Source organism: Tachyglossus aculeatus, chromosome Y4 (genome assembly GCF_015852505.1).
Source record: "Tachyglossus aculeatus isolate mTacAcu1 chromosome Y4, mTacAcu1.pri, whole genome shotgun sequence".
Classification (NCBI taxonomy): domain Eukaryota; kingdom Metazoa; phylum Chordata; class Mammalia; order Monotremata; family Tachyglossidae; genus Tachyglossus; species Tachyglossus aculeatus.
The window spans coordinates 2,080,001-2,097,596 of record NC_052096.1 but is presented as its reverse complement, the minus strand read 5'-3'; the positions used below and the strand labels follow the sequence as shown (position 1 = coordinate 2,097,596).

At 57.0% G+C, this 17,596-nt stretch overlaps 2 protein-coding genes across 2 annotated transcripts; one reads left to right on the top strand and one right to left on the bottom strand.

Moving 5' to 3' along the window:
• Positions 1 to 1,538: 1,538 nt before the first annotated feature.
• On the top strand, positions 1,539 to 6,304 carry AGER (advanced glycosylation end-product specific receptor). The gene is made up of 10 exons (XM_038768210.1): positions 1,539 to 1,581; positions 2,171 to 2,274; positions 2,379 to 2,571; positions 3,414 to 3,509; positions 3,579 to 3,695; positions 4,418 to 4,603; positions 4,696 to 4,820; positions 4,913 to 5,072; positions 5,771 to 5,906; positions 5,999 to 6,304. The coding sequence occupies exons 1-10, from the start codon at positions 1,539 to 1,541 to the stop codon at positions 6,084 to 6,086; spliced, it is 1,248 nt and encodes a 415-aa protein (XP_038624138.1). The 3' UTR covers positions 6,087 to 6,304.
• Positions 6,305 to 6,546: 242 nt separating this feature from the next.
• Positions 6,547 to 9,553, bottom strand: RNF5 (ring finger protein 5; the record flags this gene model as incomplete). Its single annotated transcript, XM_038768733.1, has 6 exons — positions 6,547 to 6,982; positions 7,101 to 7,218; positions 7,316 to 7,370; positions 7,526 to 7,638; positions 7,757 to 7,775; positions 9,465 to 9,553. Coding segments are annotated over 6 exons (492 nt in total), but the record flags the coding sequence as incomplete, so codon positions are not given.
• Between the last annotated feature and the right edge of the window lie 8,043 nt (positions 9,554 to 17,596).

The following is a 17,596-nucleotide window of genomic DNA, read 5'->3' as shown; positions in this document are numbered from 1 at the left end:
CACCCCTTTCCCGTCCCCCATCTCCCAGGCACCCCCGCCCAGCCCCATCACACGCCCCCTCTGCCTGCTCCCCTAAGGAGCAACATGTTTCCATGTTTTAAGATGTTCCCCCCTTTTTTTTTGATGATTAGCCTAGATTTTTGGTGGGGACTAGGAGGGAAAGTCGGGGGGGGGAGGTGAATTTGCCAAATATGATAGGGGAAGGGGAGGGAGGCGTGCGTGAGTGTGTGTGCGTGCGTGTGTCCCCAGAACTTCTGCTTTCCCAGGGTCTAGAGAGGACCTAACCCCACCCTGGCCCCATGTAAGCATCCAAGTCTGGGGTTTGGGGAGGGGTCGCTATCCATTCGTAGCGTTCCCTGGCCCTCCGGGGACCCTCAGGGTTTTGGGGGAGGGAGTCTAGGAAAAGGTTTGCAGGGGACGTTGCCCAGGACGCCCTGATTTGGGGACATGAGGGACTGGGACTGGCTCGTTCAGGAAATCTGGACGCACTGTTCCTCCTGTGGCTCCTCTCCTGCTCCACCCGGGTTTAGAGAAGGGAAAGGGGCTGTGGTGATGGTGGCGGCGGGGAGGAGGAGGAGGATGGGGAGAGAAAGAACGGGGGTGGGAGTGTCTGGGAAGCCGCTTGTAAACTTTAGTTGAGCAGACCGAACTGCAGTTTTAAATAAAGAAATGTCTTTTTTTCCCTGGGTTTGGTGGATAATTCTTTATACACCTCAGCTCCCCGGCTCTCATCCTCCAACGCCTCTCCGTTGGCATTCCGGGCTCCTCGTCCTGTTAGACGCCTCCCCCTCCCCGCAATCCTTCCTTGAGCAAGCCCTCTGCCCACACCCCACCAGGTCCCCAATTGGGTTAAGGGCCCCACCATCCCCTGAGGGAGAAGCCAGACCCCCAACGCCAATTAGCTGTGTGACTTTGGGCAAGTCACCTAACTTCTCTGTGCCTCAGTTCCCTCATCTGTAAAATGGGGATTAAGACTGTGAGCCCCACGGGGGACAACTTGATCACCTTGTATCCCCCAAGCGCTTAGAACAGTGCTTTGCACATAGTAAGCGCTTAACAAATACCATCATTATTATTATTATTACTTGAGGACAGGCTTTAGCCTGCCAACTAGGCCTCGAAGGCCAGAGTGGAGCCGGTGGAGGGGGAAGGGGTGAGGGGGCGAATGAGCCCAATGTTGGGTAGGGACTGTCTCTATATGTTGCCAATTTGTACTTCCCAAGCGCTTAGTACAGTGCTCTGCACATAGTAAGCGCTCAATAAATATGATTGATTGATTGATGGGGGCTGGGGCCAGTTTTGGGGAGGAGCCCCCTTTCTACATCCCTGCCCACCTTCCCCTGGGGAAACCGGCCCCCGGTTTTGCTGCCTCGTGTGCCCGGATGGCACGTCGAGGGCCCTTCTCCCTGAGCAGAGAGGGATTCCTGGCATTCCCCTGGGGTTGGGGTGCAAGGGGGAGGTCCTGAGGCACGGGCCTCACCCAGGGCGGCGGCTGCTCCGGGGTCAGACGGAGCCGGGGGACCTGGGGAGCCGGCGCCATGGACGCGGCCAGAACCTGGATCTTCCTCCTCAGCCTTGGGGGTACGTCGCCCCGAGGCCGGGACCCTCCTCCTGCCTGCCCCCTGCTTAACACCCCGCATTCTCCCATTCCGCACTTGCCCCTACTCCCCGGTCCTACTCTTCCCCCACCCTTTCATTCATTCAATTGTATTTATTGGGCGCTTACTGTGTGCAGAGCACTGTACTAAGCGCTTGGGAAGTACAAGTGGCAACATAGTCCCTACCCAACAACGGGCTCACAGCTTAGAAGGAGGAAGCAGGCCCTCTCTTCCACGATCCCCTCTGGCCTTGACATCTTTGGACCCGTCCCTTTCCTGCCCCCCGCACGACCCCCGCGGCGTGGCTCAGTGGAAAAGAGCCCGGGCTTTGGAGTCAGAGGTCATGGGTTCAAATCCCGGCTCCGCCAATTGTCAGCTGAGTTTGGGCAAGTCACTTCACTTCTCTATGCCTCAGTTACCTCATCTGTAAAATGGGGATTAAGACTGTGAGCCCCCCGTGGGACAACCTGATCACCTTGTAACCTCCCCGGCGCTTAGAACAGCGCTTTGCACATAGGAAGCGCTTAATAAATGCTATCATTACTATTATTATTAACTCTTCCCCACCCCAGCAGCGGTGGGCGGTCAGAACATCAGCGCCCGCATCGGGGACCAACTGGTGCTCAACTGCAAAGGGGCACCCCGGAAACCCCCCCAGCAGCTGGAGTGGAAACTGGTGAGTGAAGCTGGTCCCCCCACCATGACCCCAGCCCACCCGCCTTCCCCTTCCCTTTGTGGGGCGGCCCCGGCCCCTGCAGCTACCGCTCTGTTCTCCCGCAGAACACGGGCCGGACGGAAGCGTGGAAGGTCCTGGCACCCCAGGGTGGCCCCCTGGACAGTGTGGCCCGCGTCCTGCCCAATGGCTCCCTCTTACTGCCCGCCATCGGGATTCAGGACGAGGGCACCTTCCGGTGCCGGGCCGTCAACCGGGCCGGACGGGAGACTAAATCCAACTACCGCGTCCGGGTCTACCGTGAGCACCCCCTCCCCGTTCTCCTCTCAGGAGATGGGAACCGTCTCCTCCTGTCTCCCCCTCCCCACAACAACTGTGGCTCCCCCCAACATTCCCCCGAGATTAATAATAACGATGGCATTTATTAAGCGCTTACTATGTGCAAAGCACTGTTCCAAGGCCATCAGGTTGTCCCACGGGGGGCTCACAGTCTTCATCCCCATTTCACAGAGGGAGGGAACTGAGGCCCCGAGAAGTGAAGTGACTTGCCCAATTGGCGGAGCTGGATTTGAACCCATGACCTCTGACTCCAAACCCCGGGCTCTCTCCACCGAGCCACGCTGCGTGGCCCGGTGGAAAGAGCCCGGACCTGGGCTCTTATCCCGGCTCCACCACATGCCTGTTGTGACACCTTGGGCCAGTCACTTCTCAGGGCCTCACTTACTTCATCTGTAAAATGGGGATTAAATCCTACTCTCTCCTGGACCGTGAGCCCCATGTGGGACAGGGACCGAGTCCCGCCTGATTAACTTGTATCTACCCCAGTGCTTAGAACCGTGCTTGGCACCTAGTAGGTGCTTAGCAGGTGCCATAATGTTTATTATTACAGCTGCTTTCATTCATCCATTGTCATATTTATTTAGCACTTACTGTGTGCAGAGCACCCTACTAAGCACTTGGAAAGTACAATACAGCAATAAAGACAATTCCTGCTCACAACCCTCCCCATCAGTGGTATTTACTGAGCACTTTCTAGGTGCAGAGCACTGTACTAAGCACTCAGGAGAGGCCAACCCAAGAGTTGGCCGGCGCGATCCCTGCCCTCTAGGAGCTTACAGCCTGTATTCTTCTCCCCCTCTCAGAAATTCCCAGGAAGCCAGAGATCTTAGATCCCGCCTCGGAGCTCACGGCTGGCATCTCCAGCAAGGTCCCAAGCCGGGAGGCGGGAAGGAACCGGGGTGAACTTGGGGGCCGGGATCGAGGGGGGGAATGGGTCACTCGGGGGTGGGGGGTCCCGGGGAAGCCAGGGCCACCGACGGGACAAGTGTCGTCGCAGGTGGGGACGTGCGTGGTGGATGGTGTGTACCCGGCGGGCGCCGTGTGCTGGCACTTGAACGGGAAGATCCTGATGCCCGACGGGAAAGGTGAGGGTGATCCTGGGGTGATGAGGTGAGCCTCCTCCCCGCTCTGCTCCCTCTCCCCCCTCCGACTCTTCTCTCTTTACACCTCTCCCTCAGTCCCCTCTCCTTAAACCCCCTCCCCCAACCCCCTCTCTAATAATAATAATGGCATTTATTAAGCACTTACTATGTGCAGAGCACTGTTCTAAGCGCTGGGGAGGTACAAGGTGATCAGGTTGTCCCACGGCGGGCTCACAGTTGTAATCCCCATTTTACAGATGAGGTAACTGAGGCCCAGAGAAGTGAAGTGACTTGCCCCAAGTCACACAGCTGACAATTGGCGGAGCCGGGATTGGAACCCATGACCTCTGACTCCAAAGCCCGGGCTCTTTCCACTGAGCCACGCTGCTTCCCCTCTCCTTAACCTCTCCCCCAGTCAGACCTTCCATCCCCTCAGACCCATCTGTCCAGCTCCCTCTCCCCACTCAGATCCCTCTCCCCCCATCATGATCATCATCATCAATCGTATTTATTGAGCGCTTACTGTGTGCAGAGCACTGTACTAAGCGCTGAGGTCCCATCACAGACCTCCTGGGGCAGGACAAGGGGACCCTACCATAATGCAGTAAGCAAGCAATCAATGGTATTTACTGAGCGCACCCTAGCAATATACTAGATGCTGGGGTATTCAATTTATTCTGACGGTTTTGACGCCTGTCCACCTGTTTTGTTCTGTCTCCCCACAGGAACGTCGGTTCGGGAGGAGACCAGGCGGGACCCGGAGACGGGCCTGTTCACGGTGGAGTCGACCCTGACGGTTGTCCCAGCCCGGGGAGGCCCCCCGCGCCCCGCCTTCTCCTGCAGCTACGGCCCGGTCCGGGGCCCCGACCGGGCCCTCCACTCGGGGCCGCCCATCCGGCCCAGCGTCTGGGGTGAGGCGGGGAGGTGAGGGGGTGTGGAGGCAGATAAGGGCGGAGGCAGACCCCCCCCGACCTCCGCTCTCTGCGCTCCCCCCCGCCCCCAGAACCCCTGCAGGAGGTGCGGCTGACGGTGCGGCCGGAGGGGGGGAGCGTGGGGGCCGGAGAGGACGTGACCTTGACCTGCGAGGCCCCCGCCCGCCCCCCGCCTCGCCTCCACTGGCTCAAGGACGTGAGTGATGGGGGAGACCGGGCCGGGGGAGGCGGGTCGGACGGGGCCGGGGTGACCCAAGGGAGGGCCACCCCCTTCCTCCCCCGCCCCAGGGCTCTCCACTGGAAGCCCCCCCGGGCCCGGTGCTCCTGCTGACCGCCGTGGGGCCCGAGCAGGCCGGGACCTACACCTGCGTGGCCACGGGCCGGGACCAGAAGCGCAGGGAGAGCAGCGTCGGCCTCAGCGTCCGCCTCACGGGTTGGTGCGGCCCCGGCTCCCCCCGCCCCGCCAATCCCCCCGGCACGCTTCCCCTTAGCCCCACTGGCCCTGCCGCCCCCAGCCCCGACCTCCTCTCTCCCTCCGCTTTCCAGAGACGGCTGACGGAGACGGCCACGCTCAAGGTGAGGGCCGGAGGCCGGGAGACCCAGACCCGGAGGAGAGGACAGGGTGGGGGAGAGGAGAGGGAGCGGAGGGGCATCGTCTGGGGGAGAGAGCACAGGCCTGGGAATCAGAAGGTCACGGATTCTAATCCCAGCTCCACCATCTGTCTGACGTGAGACCTCCGGGCCTCAGTTCTCTCATCTGTAAAATGGAGATTGAGACTGTGAGCCTTACATGGAATAGGGACAGTCCAACCCTGTTTTCTTGTATCCCCCCCCCAGCGCTTAGTACAGTGCCTGGCACAGGGTAAGCGCTTAACAGATACCACGTTATTATTATGAGGAGAGAACGTAGGGGAAAGGAGAGGAAGGGAGAGGAGGGGAAGGGATTGGAGAACAGATAGGAAGGAGAGGAGAGTGGGGGAGAGGAGCAGGACTGTCTCTATATGTTGCCAATTTGTACTTCCCAAGCGCTTAGTACAGTGCTCTGCACATAGTAAGCGCTCAATACGATTGATGATGATGATGCTGCTCCCCCTGCCCCCGTGCCCGGATCCCCTGGTTCCTGTGTTTTGTTCTTCTCGTCCCCAGGTTCGGTGGGCGGCCGGACCCTGGAGACCCTGGCCCTGGTGCTGGGGGTGCTGGGGGCCCTGGGGGCCCTGGCCCTGGTGGCGGGGATCGTCGTGTGGAGGAGGAGGAGGCGCCGCCGCCAGCGGGGCGAGGAGAGGTGAGGGCGGGAGGGAGAGGGGCGATCGCCCGGTCCCCGAGACCGTGGGGGCTGGGAGCCGCTCCCTTACGCGGCCGCTCCCCTTCCTCCAGGAAGCCCCCCGAGAGCCAGGAGGAGGAGGAGAGGGCCGAGCTCAACCAACCAGAGTCCGAGGAGGCCGAGAGCAGCCCGAGCCAGTGAGGCGGGAGACGGGAGGGTGTCTGCCTCTCTCCCCGCCACGGTACACGTGCCGCCCCGCCTCCCTCATGACCGGGCCCGCTGTCACCGCCACCCTCGCGTCAACACACGACACCCCCGGCTCCCTGCCCCCTCTCAGCCGGGGGTCCCGTCCTCCCCCTCGGAGACCTCCGCCCGCCCAATCCAGCCTCCCACCTCTGGAGGCTCCAGTAAACGTCTGACGCGGGTCTGGGTGTGTGTCCGTCTCATCCCTCTCGCTCCCCGTAGCCAGACGGGGCCCGACCCAGCTGTGAGGCCCAGGCCGCTTTGGCGGGGACACGGGGAGGAGGGGACGAGGGTCTCCTGTCCCCTGGGAGCGTGGACAGGGCGGGGGCGGCGATGGGCTGGGAGGGGGAAGGCTCCGGTGGCCTGGGATCCAGAGGCAGGTATGGCTCCCTTTTTGTTGTTTTTTTTTAATTGGATTTCTTACAAATGAGGGGGCGGGGCAGAGGGGTGGGAGGTGGAGCCTGTGATTGCCCCCCCGGGAAAATTAAATTACATCAAGATTGAGAAGAGATTGGGGTGGGGGGCGGGCAGTGAGGGGCTTCGGCCCCAGGCTGAGAGGTGGGGGGGGTGCGAGGCGGGGGTTAAGAGTCTACTCTTCCCCCGCATAGGGCTGCAGGAAGGAAAAGCGGTTTCCTCCAGGTTTGGCCGCTTCCTGGGGTCGCCTTCCACTTGGGACACCGGTCGACCTGGGGGGTCCCGTCCCCGGGGCGGCTGGGGGGTCGGGCGGGGGGTGGGGGGAGGCTCTGGACTGGGGCCTCAGATGCTGAGGAGCCAGAAAAAGAAGAAGATGGCGAGGAGCAGGAAGAGGGAGTCCTGCCAGCCGGAACCCGGGCGCCGGCCTCCCAGCTCTCCGCCTGTGGGGAGAAGCGGGCGGGCGCTGGGTGAGGAAGGGGAGAAGCCACCCGGGGGTGGGGGGTCGGGGATGTGTTTCTGGGGGGCGGGGGGATTTGGCCGGGGGCCGCGTTGGCTCACCTGGGCCACGGTGGAAGGGCTCATGGGTGTTGAAGACGGTAGTGAAGAAGCCGAAGGGGAAGGCGCCGACCCCGAAGGAGAGGTGGAAGCCACCGGCCTCGCCGAAGGTCTGGAAGCCCTGGAGGGGGAAGACAGAGGAGAGGCCGTCGGGGGGTGGGGGGATGGTCCCCGGGGGCCGGGCTCGGGGGGGTCCGTGGAAGGGGAGGGCCACTCACCTCGCGGTTCTCGGGGGGCGGCCTCTGACCTTGGGGTCTGGGTGGGGTTTTCAATCTGTGGGGGAAGCGAGCAGTCAGGGGTATTCACCGGACGCTCACTGTGCGCAGAGAGCACTGTACTGAGCGCTTGGGAGAGTGAGGGTGCGGGGCGGGACGTGAGGGCTGCGATCCGTGCTCCGACGCCGCCGTCTCCCCGCCACCGCCCCTCACCGGGGGTCCTTGGGCTCCTGGCTCCCTCGGCCGTACAGCGGGACCACCTTCTCCCGGCTTATCCTGGCCTTGCACACCGGACACTCCTGCTGCTCCGGCCGCGTCTCCAACCACTGGGGGGAAACGGGGGCGGTCGGTGGGGGCTCCCGGCCCAGGTCCCCGGGGGCCTCTCCCGGCCTCCACCCTGGAGGTCCCCCCCCCCCCGGGCCTCCCCACCCCCCGGGGCCTCACCTGGTGGAGACAGGGCCAGCTTGATGGGGAGGGGGCAAGGGGGTGGGGGAGGAGAGGTCAGAGCTCAAAGTCGCTGGGGAGAGAGAGGAGACAGAGACCCTTCCCCATTCCCACCGCCCCCCACCTATCACTTCTCTCAACTTTCTGCCCCCTTCTCTCAGTTCCTCCCAGGCTCCCCCACTCTCTCCCAGTCCCTCCCACTCTCGCCTATACTCTTTCTGTCCCTCCCACTCTATACTGGTTCTTCCCACTCACTCCCTGTCTCTCCCTGTCCCTTCCACTCTATCCTGGTTCCTCCCAATCTCTCCTAGTCTCTTCCAGTCCCTCCCACTCTCCTAAACCCTCCCACTCTCGCCTAGTCTCTCCCAGTCCCTCCCACTCTCTCAAACCCTCCCACTCTCGCCTAGTCTCTCCCAATCCCTCCCACTCTCTCCTAGTCTCTCCCAGTCCCTCCACTCTATCCTGATCCTCCCACTCTCCCCTAGACTCTTCCAGTCCCTTCCACTCTATCCTGGTTCCTCCCACCCTCGCCTAGACTCTTCCAGTCCCTTCCACTCTATCCTGGTTCCTCCCACTCTCCTAGTCTCTTCCAGTCCCTCCTGTTCTCCCAAACCCTCCCACTCTCGCCTAGTCTCTCCCAGTCCCTCCACTCTATCCTGATCCTCCTACTCTCCCCTAGACTCTTCCAGTCCCTTCCACTCTATCCTAGTTCCTCCTCCCACTCTCTCCTAGTCTCTTCCAGTCCCTCCCACTCTCTCCTAGTCTCTTCCAGTCCCTCCCACTCTCTCCTAGTCTCTCCCTGTCCCTCCCACTCTCTCCTAGTCGCTCCCTGTCCCTCCCACTCTCTCCTAGTCGCTCCCTGTCCCTCCCACTCTCGCCTAGTCTCTTCCGGTCCCTTCCACTCTATCCTGGTTCCTCCCACTCTCTCCTAGTCTCTTCCAGTCCCTCCCGCTCTCCCAAACCCTCCCACTCTCGCTTAGTCTCTCCCAATCCCTCCCACTCTCACCTAGTCTCTCCCAGTTCCCCCACTCTATCCTGATCCTCCCACTCTCCCCTAGACTCTTCCAGTCCCTCCCACTCTCGCCTAGTCTCTCCCTGTCCCTCCCACTCTCGCCTAGTCTCTCCCTGTCCCTACCCCTCTCGCCTAGTTTCTCCCAGTCTCTTCCACTCTATCCTGATCCTCCCACTCTCGCCTAGTTTCTCCCAGTCTCTTCCACTCTTTCCTGGTTCCTCCAACTCTCGCCTAGTCTCTCCCTGTCCCTCCCACTCTCGCCTAGTTTCTCCCAGTCTCTTCCACTCCATCCTGGTTCCTCCCACTCTCGCCTAGTCTCTCCCTGTCCCTACCACTCTCGCCTAGTTTCTCCCAGTCTCTTCCACTCTATCCTGATCCTCCCACTCTCCCCTAGTAGTCTCTTCCAGTCCCTTCCACTCTATCCTGATTCCTCCACTCTCTCCTAGTCTCTCCCAGTCTCTTCCACTCTATCCTGATCCTCCCACTCTCGCCTAGTTTCTCCCAGTCTCTTCCACTCTTTCCTGGTTCCTCCCACTCTCGCCTAGTCTCTCCCTGTCCCTACCACTCTCTCCTGGCTCCTTCCCACTCTCTCCTGGTCTCTCCCGGTCCCTCCCGCCCTCCCCTAGTCCCTTCCCGTCCCGTCCCCCCGGTCACCTCCCCCCATCCCCCGTCCCCATCCCTGTCCCGGCGGCTGACCAGTAGAGGTGCCCGCAGAGGCTGACCACCGCCTCCCGCGCCGTCTCCAGGCAGATGTTGCACTCGAAGGGCGCCCCCGGGCCCGGCCCGCCGCCCCCGCCGCCCCCTCCCTCTTCCTCGCCCCCCTCCGCCGCCGCCGCCGCCGCCTCGGCCGCCATGGTTCGCCCCCTCCCCGCCCCCTGCCCCGGGGCACCGCCCCCTCCTCGTCCCCCATTGGCTGGCCGCTCCCACCGCCCTCCCAGCCCCGCGCTCTCATTGGTCCCCGGCCAGCCGGGAGCCGGAGCTTCGGGCCGAGGATTGGCCGGCAGGAGCGGGGCGCCCCGCCAAACCGCCCCCCTCCTCGTCCCCCATTGGCTGGCCGCTCCCGCCGCCCTCCCAGCCCCGCGCTCTCATTGGACCCCGGTCGGCCGGGAGCCGGAGCTTCGGGCCGCCGATTGGCTGCAGGAGAGAGGCGCCCCCCCCCATGTTCCCCATTGGCTGGCCGCTCCCCACCGCCCTCCCAGCCCCGCGCTCTCATTGGTCCCCGGCCCGCCGGGAGCTGGAGCTTCGGGCCAACGATTGGCCGGCAGGAGCGGGGCGCCCCGCCACGCCCAACCGCCCCCCCTTCTCGTCCCCCATTGGCTGGCCGCGCCCACCGCCCTCCCAGCCCCGCGCTCTCATTGGTCCCCGGTCCGCCGGGAACTGGAGCTACGGGCCAACGATTGGCCGGCGGGAGGGGGGAGCCCCGCCCCGCCAAACCACCCCCCTCCTCGTCCCCCATTGGCTGGCCGCGCCCACCGCCCTCCCAGCCCCGCGCTCTCATTGGTCCCCGGCCCGCCGGGAGCAGGAGCTTCGGGCCGCCGATTGGCCGGCAGGAGCGGGGGCCCAGGCCGATCGTTATTCATTCATTCATTCCTTCAGTCGTATTTATTGAGCGCTTACCGTGTGCCGAGCACGGGACTAAGCAATTGTCATGAGAAGTAGTGTGGCTCAGTGGCGAGAGCCCGGGCTCGGGAGTCAGAGGTCGTGGGTTCTAATCCCACGATTACAAGCAGCCGTTTGGAGAAGCAGCGTGGCTCAGTGGAAGGAGCACGAGCTTGGGAGTCAGAGGTCGTGGGTTCAAATCCACCCCCCGCCACTTGTCGGCTTGTGATTTTAGGCAAGTCACTTCTCGGGGCCTCAGCTACCTCATCTGTAAAATGGGAATTAAAACTGTGAGCCCCCCGTGGGGCCATCCTCATCACCTTGTAACCTCCCCAGCGCTTAGAACGGTGCTTTGCACATAGTAAGCGCTTGACAAATACCATCGTTATTATTTTTATTATTATCCCGGCCCCGCCACTTGTCAGCTGGGTGACTTTGGGCAAGTCACTTCACTTCTCTGGACCTCAATTTCCTCATCTGTAAAATGGGGATCAAGACTGTGAGCCCCAAGTGGGACAACCTAATAACCTTGTATCTACCCCAGCGCTTAGAACAGTGCTTGGCACATAGTAGGCGCTTAATCCATACCAATATTATTATCCCTTCAGAGCCCTACCGAGAGCTCACCTCCTCCAGGAGGCCTTCCCAGGCTGAGCCCCCATCCCCGGCTTACCTCCTTCCCCTCCCCACAGCACCTGCATATATGTATATATGTTTGTACATATTTATTACTCTATTTTACTTGTACATATTTATTCCATATATTCTATTTTGTTAATATGTTTTGTTTTGTTGTCTGTCTCCCCCTTTTAGACTGTGAGCCCGCTGTCGGGTAGGGACCGTCTTCTATATGTTGCCAACTTGTACTTCCCAAGCGCCTAGTACAGTGCTCTGCACACAGTAAGCGCTCAATAAATACGATTGATGATGATGATATGTATATATGTACATATTTATTACTCTATTTTACTTGTACATATTTATTCTATTTATTTTGTTTTGTTAATATGTTTTGTTTTGTTGTCTGTCTCCCCCTTCTAGACTGTGAGCCCACTGTTGGGTAGGGACCGTCTCTATATGTTGCCAATTTGTACTTCCCAAGCGCTTAGTACAGTGCTCTGCACATAGTAAGCGCTCAATAAATACGATTGATGATGATGATGTTGCCAACTTGAACTTCCCAAGCGCTCTCTACATTCATTCATTCATTCATTCAATCGTATTTATTGAGCGCTTAATGTGTGCAGAGCACTGTACTAAGCGCTTGGGAAGTACAAGTTGGGAAGTACAAGTTTATCGCAGGATGCCCCTTGGGGGACAACCTGATCAACTTGTATCCTCCCCAGCACTTAGAACAGTGCTTTGCACATAGTAAGTGCTTAATAAATGCCATTAAGTGGAAAGAGCCTGGGCTTTGGAGTCGGAGGTCATGGGTTCAAATCCCGGCCCCGCCAACTGTCAGCTGGGTGACTTTGGGCAGGGCACTTCAGAGAAGTCACTTCAGAGAAGCAGCGTGGCTCAGTGGAAAGAGCCGAGGCTTTGGAGTCAGAGGTCATGGGTTCGAATCCCACTCCGCCACATGTCTGCTGTGTGACCTTGGGTGAGTCATTTAACTTCTCTGAGCCGCAGTTCCCTCATCTGTAAAATGGGGATTAAGACTATGAGCCTCAAGTGGGACAACTTGATCACCTTGTATCCCCCCCAGCGCTTAGAACAGTGCTCTGCACATAGTAAGCGCTTAACAAATGCCATCATTATTATTATTATTATTATTATTATTATTATTATTACTTCACTTCTCTGGGCCTCAGTTCCCTCATCTGGAAAACGGGGATTAAAAAGTGTGAGCCCCCCGTGGGACAACCTGATCCCCTTGTAACCTCCCCAGCGCTTAGAACAGTGCTTTGCACATAGCAAGCGCTTAACAAATACCATCATCATTATTATTATGATTACGATGGAACGAATGTTGCCGTGAATGAATGTTGAATGAATATATACTTCCCAAGCGCTTAGTCCAGTGCCCTGCACACAGTAAGCGCTCAGTAAATGCAATTGAATGAATGAATGTATCGTCGCCATAGCGACCCACCGACGACGGCCCTAGGCCGGGGCCCGGTTCCATCCGGGTCCCCCGGCCCTGGATTCCCGCTTCTGATTGGCCGGCTCCGGCGGTAAGCGACTCCCTGATTGGCTTGGATTGGGAGCAGGCGAGACCAACGGCGGCGGGGGGGGGACGCACTGGGACCGATACTAATAATGGCATTTATTTAGCGCTTATTTTGTGCAAAGCACTGTTCTAAGCGCTGGGGAGGTTACAAGGTGATCAAGCTCCTTTCACCCTCGGCCTTCGACCATCTAGCCCCGCCCCTCTGTGACGTCACGCGCCCGAGATTAGCCCCACCCCTCCCGCTCCAGGACGGGGTTGGCCCCGCCCCTCGGGTCTGATGACGTCATACGCAGCGTCGTGAGGCTCCGCCCCCTCGATGACGTAGCAGGAAGGCCCCCCCCGGGTCCTCTCTCGGTTGGTTTCCGTCCCTTCCCGCCCCCTTTCATTCATTCATTCATTCATTCATCCAGCCATCCATAATAATAATAATAATAATTATTATTATTATTAATCATGTTTTAATTAATTAATTAATTATAATTAGTTATTAATTAATTAATAATATTGGCCCACCCCATCCCAGACTGAGCCCCTTCCTTCCTCTCCATCCCCCCATCTTACCTCCTTCCCTTCCCCACAGAGCCTGTATATATGTATATATGTTTGTACATATTTTTTTACTCTATTTATTTTATTTGTACATATCTATTCTATTTATTTTATTTTGTTAGTATGTTTGGTTTTGTTCTCTGTCTCCCCCTTTTAGACTGTGAGCCCACTGTTGGGTAGGGACTGTCTCTATATGTTGCCAATTTGTACTTCCCAAGCGCTTAGTACAGTGCTCTGCACATAGTAAGCGCTCAATAAATACGATTGATGATGATGATGATGATTTATTAAGTGCTTTCTATGTGCAAAGCACTGTTCTAAGCGCTGGGGAGGTTACAAGGTGATCAGGTTGTCCCACAGGGTGGGGGGCTCGCAGCCTTAATCCCCATATTACAGATGAGGTAACTGAGGCCCAGAGAAGTGAAGTGACTTGCCCAAAGTCACCCAGCTGACAATTGGCAGAGCCAGGATTTGAACCCGTGACCTCTGACTCCAAAGCCCGGGCTCTTTCCACTGAGCGATGCTGCTACTCCAAGAGGTAACTGAGGCCCAGACAAGTGAAGTGACTCGCCCAAGGTCACAAAGCTGACCCAAATGAGATGAAGATTGTGAGCCCCCCGTGGGACAACCTGATCACCTTTGTAAGCTCCCCAGCGCTTAGAACAGTGCTTTGCACATAGTAAGCGCTTAACAAATGCCATTATTATTATTATTTATAGAAGGGGGAGACGGACAAGATGACCATCAGAGCAGAGCTGGTTTAGCTCCTTCCCTTCCTCCCCCCCACTGTCTAATAATAATAATGATGATGGTATTTGTCAGGTGCTTACTATGTGCCGAGCACTGTTCTGAGCGCCGAGAGAGATACAAGGTCATCAGTTTGTCCCCCGTGGGGCTCACAGTCCTCATCCCCACTTTACAGATGAGGGACCTGAGGCCCAGGGAAGTTAAGGTAGAGAAGCGGCATGGCCCAATGGAAAGAGCACGGGCTTGAGAGTCAGAGGCCATGGGTTCAAATTCCCGCTCTGCCGATTGTCAGCTGTGTGACTTTGGGCAAGTCATTCATTCATTCAATCGTATTTATTGAGCTCTTCCTGTGTGCAGAGAACTGGACTAAGCGCTTGGGAAGTACAAGTTGGCAACATATAGAGACGGTCCCTACCCAACAGCGGGTTCACAGTCTAGAAGGGGGAGACAGAGAACAAAACAAAACATTAACAAAATAAAATAAATAGAAAAAATATGTACAAATAAAATAGAGTAATAAATATGTACAAACATATTCATTCATTCAATCGTATTTATTGAGCGCTTACTGTCACTTCTCTGGGCCTCAGTTACCTCATCTGGAAAATGGGGATGAAGACCGCCAGCCCCACGTGGGACAATCTGGTCACCTCGTATCCTCCCCAGCGCTTAGAACAGTGCTTTGCCCGTAGCCAGCGCTTAACAAATGCCGCCATCGCCATCACCAAGTGATTTGCCCAAAGTCACAAAGCTGACAAGTGGCGGAGCCAGGATTAGAACCCACAACTGACTCCTATGCCCATGCTCTTTCCACTGAGCCGCGCTAAGGGGGGTGGTTGGGGAGGGGAAGGGAGAGCCTTCCTCCTATCCTGCTGGGGATGAGGCCCTTCCCATAGTGAGCGCTTAACAGACACCCTCGTTATTATTATTCCCTTCCCATTCCCATGTCTGGCCCAAACTCCTAAAGCCAAAACATCATCATCATCAATTGTATTTATTGAGCGCTTACTATTTGCAGAGCACTGTACTAAGCACTTGGGAAGTACAAATTGGCAACATATAGAGACAGTCCCTACCCAACAGTGGGCTCCCAGTCTAAAAGGGGGAGACAGAGAACAAAACCAAACATACTAACAAAATAAAACATCACCCTGCTTCCCTCCCACCATTAGATTGGTGAACAGTTAACAACTCTCCGTCCCTCTCTGTGTCTCTGTCTCAGTCTCACTGGCGCCTGGGCGGTTGGAGTCGGGCGGCCAGGCCCGGTGACGTGGTGGACGCCTCTCAGCGACCCATGGCACAAAAGGTGGGTAAAATAACCAACCTCCTTCCCTCCCCATCTCCTCTCCCCTATCCTGGTCCTGCCCGCCGTGGAGGGCTGAAGGCAAGGAACTGGGGGAGCCCGGAGAGAAATGGGCACCTGATGACGGTGGCGCGTGTTAGCTGCTTACTCTGTGCCAAGCACTGAACAGCTCTTAAGCTGTAGAAGCAGCGTGGCTCAGTGGAAAGAGCCCGGGCTTTGGAGTCAGAGGTCACGGGTTCGAATTCCGGCTCCACCACATGTCTGCTGTGTGACCTTGGGCAAGTCACTTCACTTCTCTGAGCCTCAGTTACCTCATCTGTAAAACGGGGATGGTTACCACGAGCCCCACGTGGGACAACCTGATCACCCTGTAACCTCCCCAGCGCTTAGAACAGTGCTGTGCACATAGTAAGCGCTTAATAAATGCCATTATTATTATTATTATTAATGGAAAGAGCCCGGGCCTGGGAGTGAGAGGAACTGGGTTCTCAACCCGGCTCTGCCATTCGTCTGCCGGGTGACTTTGGGCAAGTCGCGTCACTTCTCTGGGCCTCACGTTCCCTCATTTGAATCCAAATCAATCAATCAATCAATCAATCGTATTTATTGAGCACTTACTGTGTGCAGAGCACTGTGCTAAGCGCTTGGGAAGTACAAGTTGGCAACATATAGAGACGGTCCCTACCCAACAGTGGGCTCACAGTCTAAAAGGGGGAGACAGAGAACAAAACCAAACATACTAACAAAATAAAATAAATAGAATAGATATGTACAGGTAAAATAAATAAATAGAGTAATAAATATGTACAAACATATATACATATATACAGGTGCTGTGGGGAAGGGAAGAAGGTATGAGGATTCAATCCCGGTTCTCCCTTGTACTCAAAAGCGTGAGCCCCGTGGGGGACCTGATGATCTCGTATCTACCCCAGCGCTCAGTACAGCGTTGACACATAGTAAGCACTTAACAAATACCATTATTGTTATTATTACACGCTGGAGGAGATACAAGACAATCAGGCCTGGCCGGGCACGGTCGCTACCCCTACATGGAGCTCATGGTCTAAGAAATAAAGATAGAGTCAGAGACAATGATGTAAAGAGACATAGGTGAGGAAGAGACTCAGAAACGGATGGAGGGACAAAGGTAGAAGCAGGATGAGAGATGGACATAAAGGAAAGAAAGAAGAGTTCAGTGGCGTAAGGGAAAGGAGGGGAGAGATGTACTTCCCAAGCGCTCTGCACACAGTAAGTGCTCAGTAAATATGATTGATTGATTGATTGAGAGGAAGGAAAGGGCAATAGAAAGCTCTTGGGGGTAAGGGATCGAGCCCTCACCCCACCTCAACCTCCAGGACCCCCAGGGATAGAGAGAACCAGAAGTCCCCAGTCTCCCTACCAGAGGTGAGGAGGCTGGGTGGGAAGATCGGGTCAATCTGAGAGTGAAATGAGGATTAAAATAAGAATCGTAGAAGGAGGGGTCAGAGGCAGATACGCCCACAGAGATATGGCGTGTCCGCCAGAGACAGAGGAACAAAGAGAGTCAGAAAATGAGAAAGGAGGGAGGAGAGGCAGGAGGACACAGGGAGGGACTGAGACAGAGACACAGAGAGGGAGTTGGTGTTGAGGAATTCAAGGCAGCGCATGTAGACGACTCGTTCAAGAGACAGAGTTGAGGGCTGAGTTAAGATAAGAAAGGATAAATTTAAGGTGAACAAGATTGGCTTGATGTTTAGACAAGGATATTAAGGATATTAATATCCTCAATATGATTCTTGACCTCCTTGTCTCACGTCTCTCCCCCTTTCAGACTGTGAGCCCACTGTTGGGTAAGGACTGTCTCTATATGTTGCCAATTTCTACTTCCCAAGCGCTTAGTACAGTGCTCTGCAGACAGTAAGCGCTCAATAAATACGATTGATGATGATGATGACGGAGAGTTGTTCACTGGTTACCAATCTAGTGGTGGGAGGGAAGCAAGGGAGCTGTGTGACGTTTTTGCTTTAGGGTTTGGACCCCAGACTTTGGAATGGAAAGTGAAGATCCAGAGCAGAGCACCAAAGGGGAAGGAGGGTGGGAGGGACAGGGGCATTGGTGGGGGAGAGTCCCGAGCAAGGCCTTGGGGTGGGAGGAGGCAGAGACGACCCCCGCCTCAGTCCCCATCCCCGTCCCACCACCCCCAGCCCACCTGCCCACTTCTGCCACCTCTCTCAATTTCCTGTTCTCCCCTCCCTTGTCCCGGAGGGAGCTGGAAGGAGAGGAAAAATCAAGAGACGGTTGGGAAAGGAGGGGGGAGAAAGTAGGAATCAGGGGAAGGGTTGAGCTGGGCTCTCCTCAGGATTTGTTGAGGAAGAGTCTGGGGGCAAAGGGCAGGGAGAGGGCAGAGATGATGTGATGATGGCATATATTAAGCGCTTACTACGTGCAAAGCAATCATCATCATCATATTTATTGAGC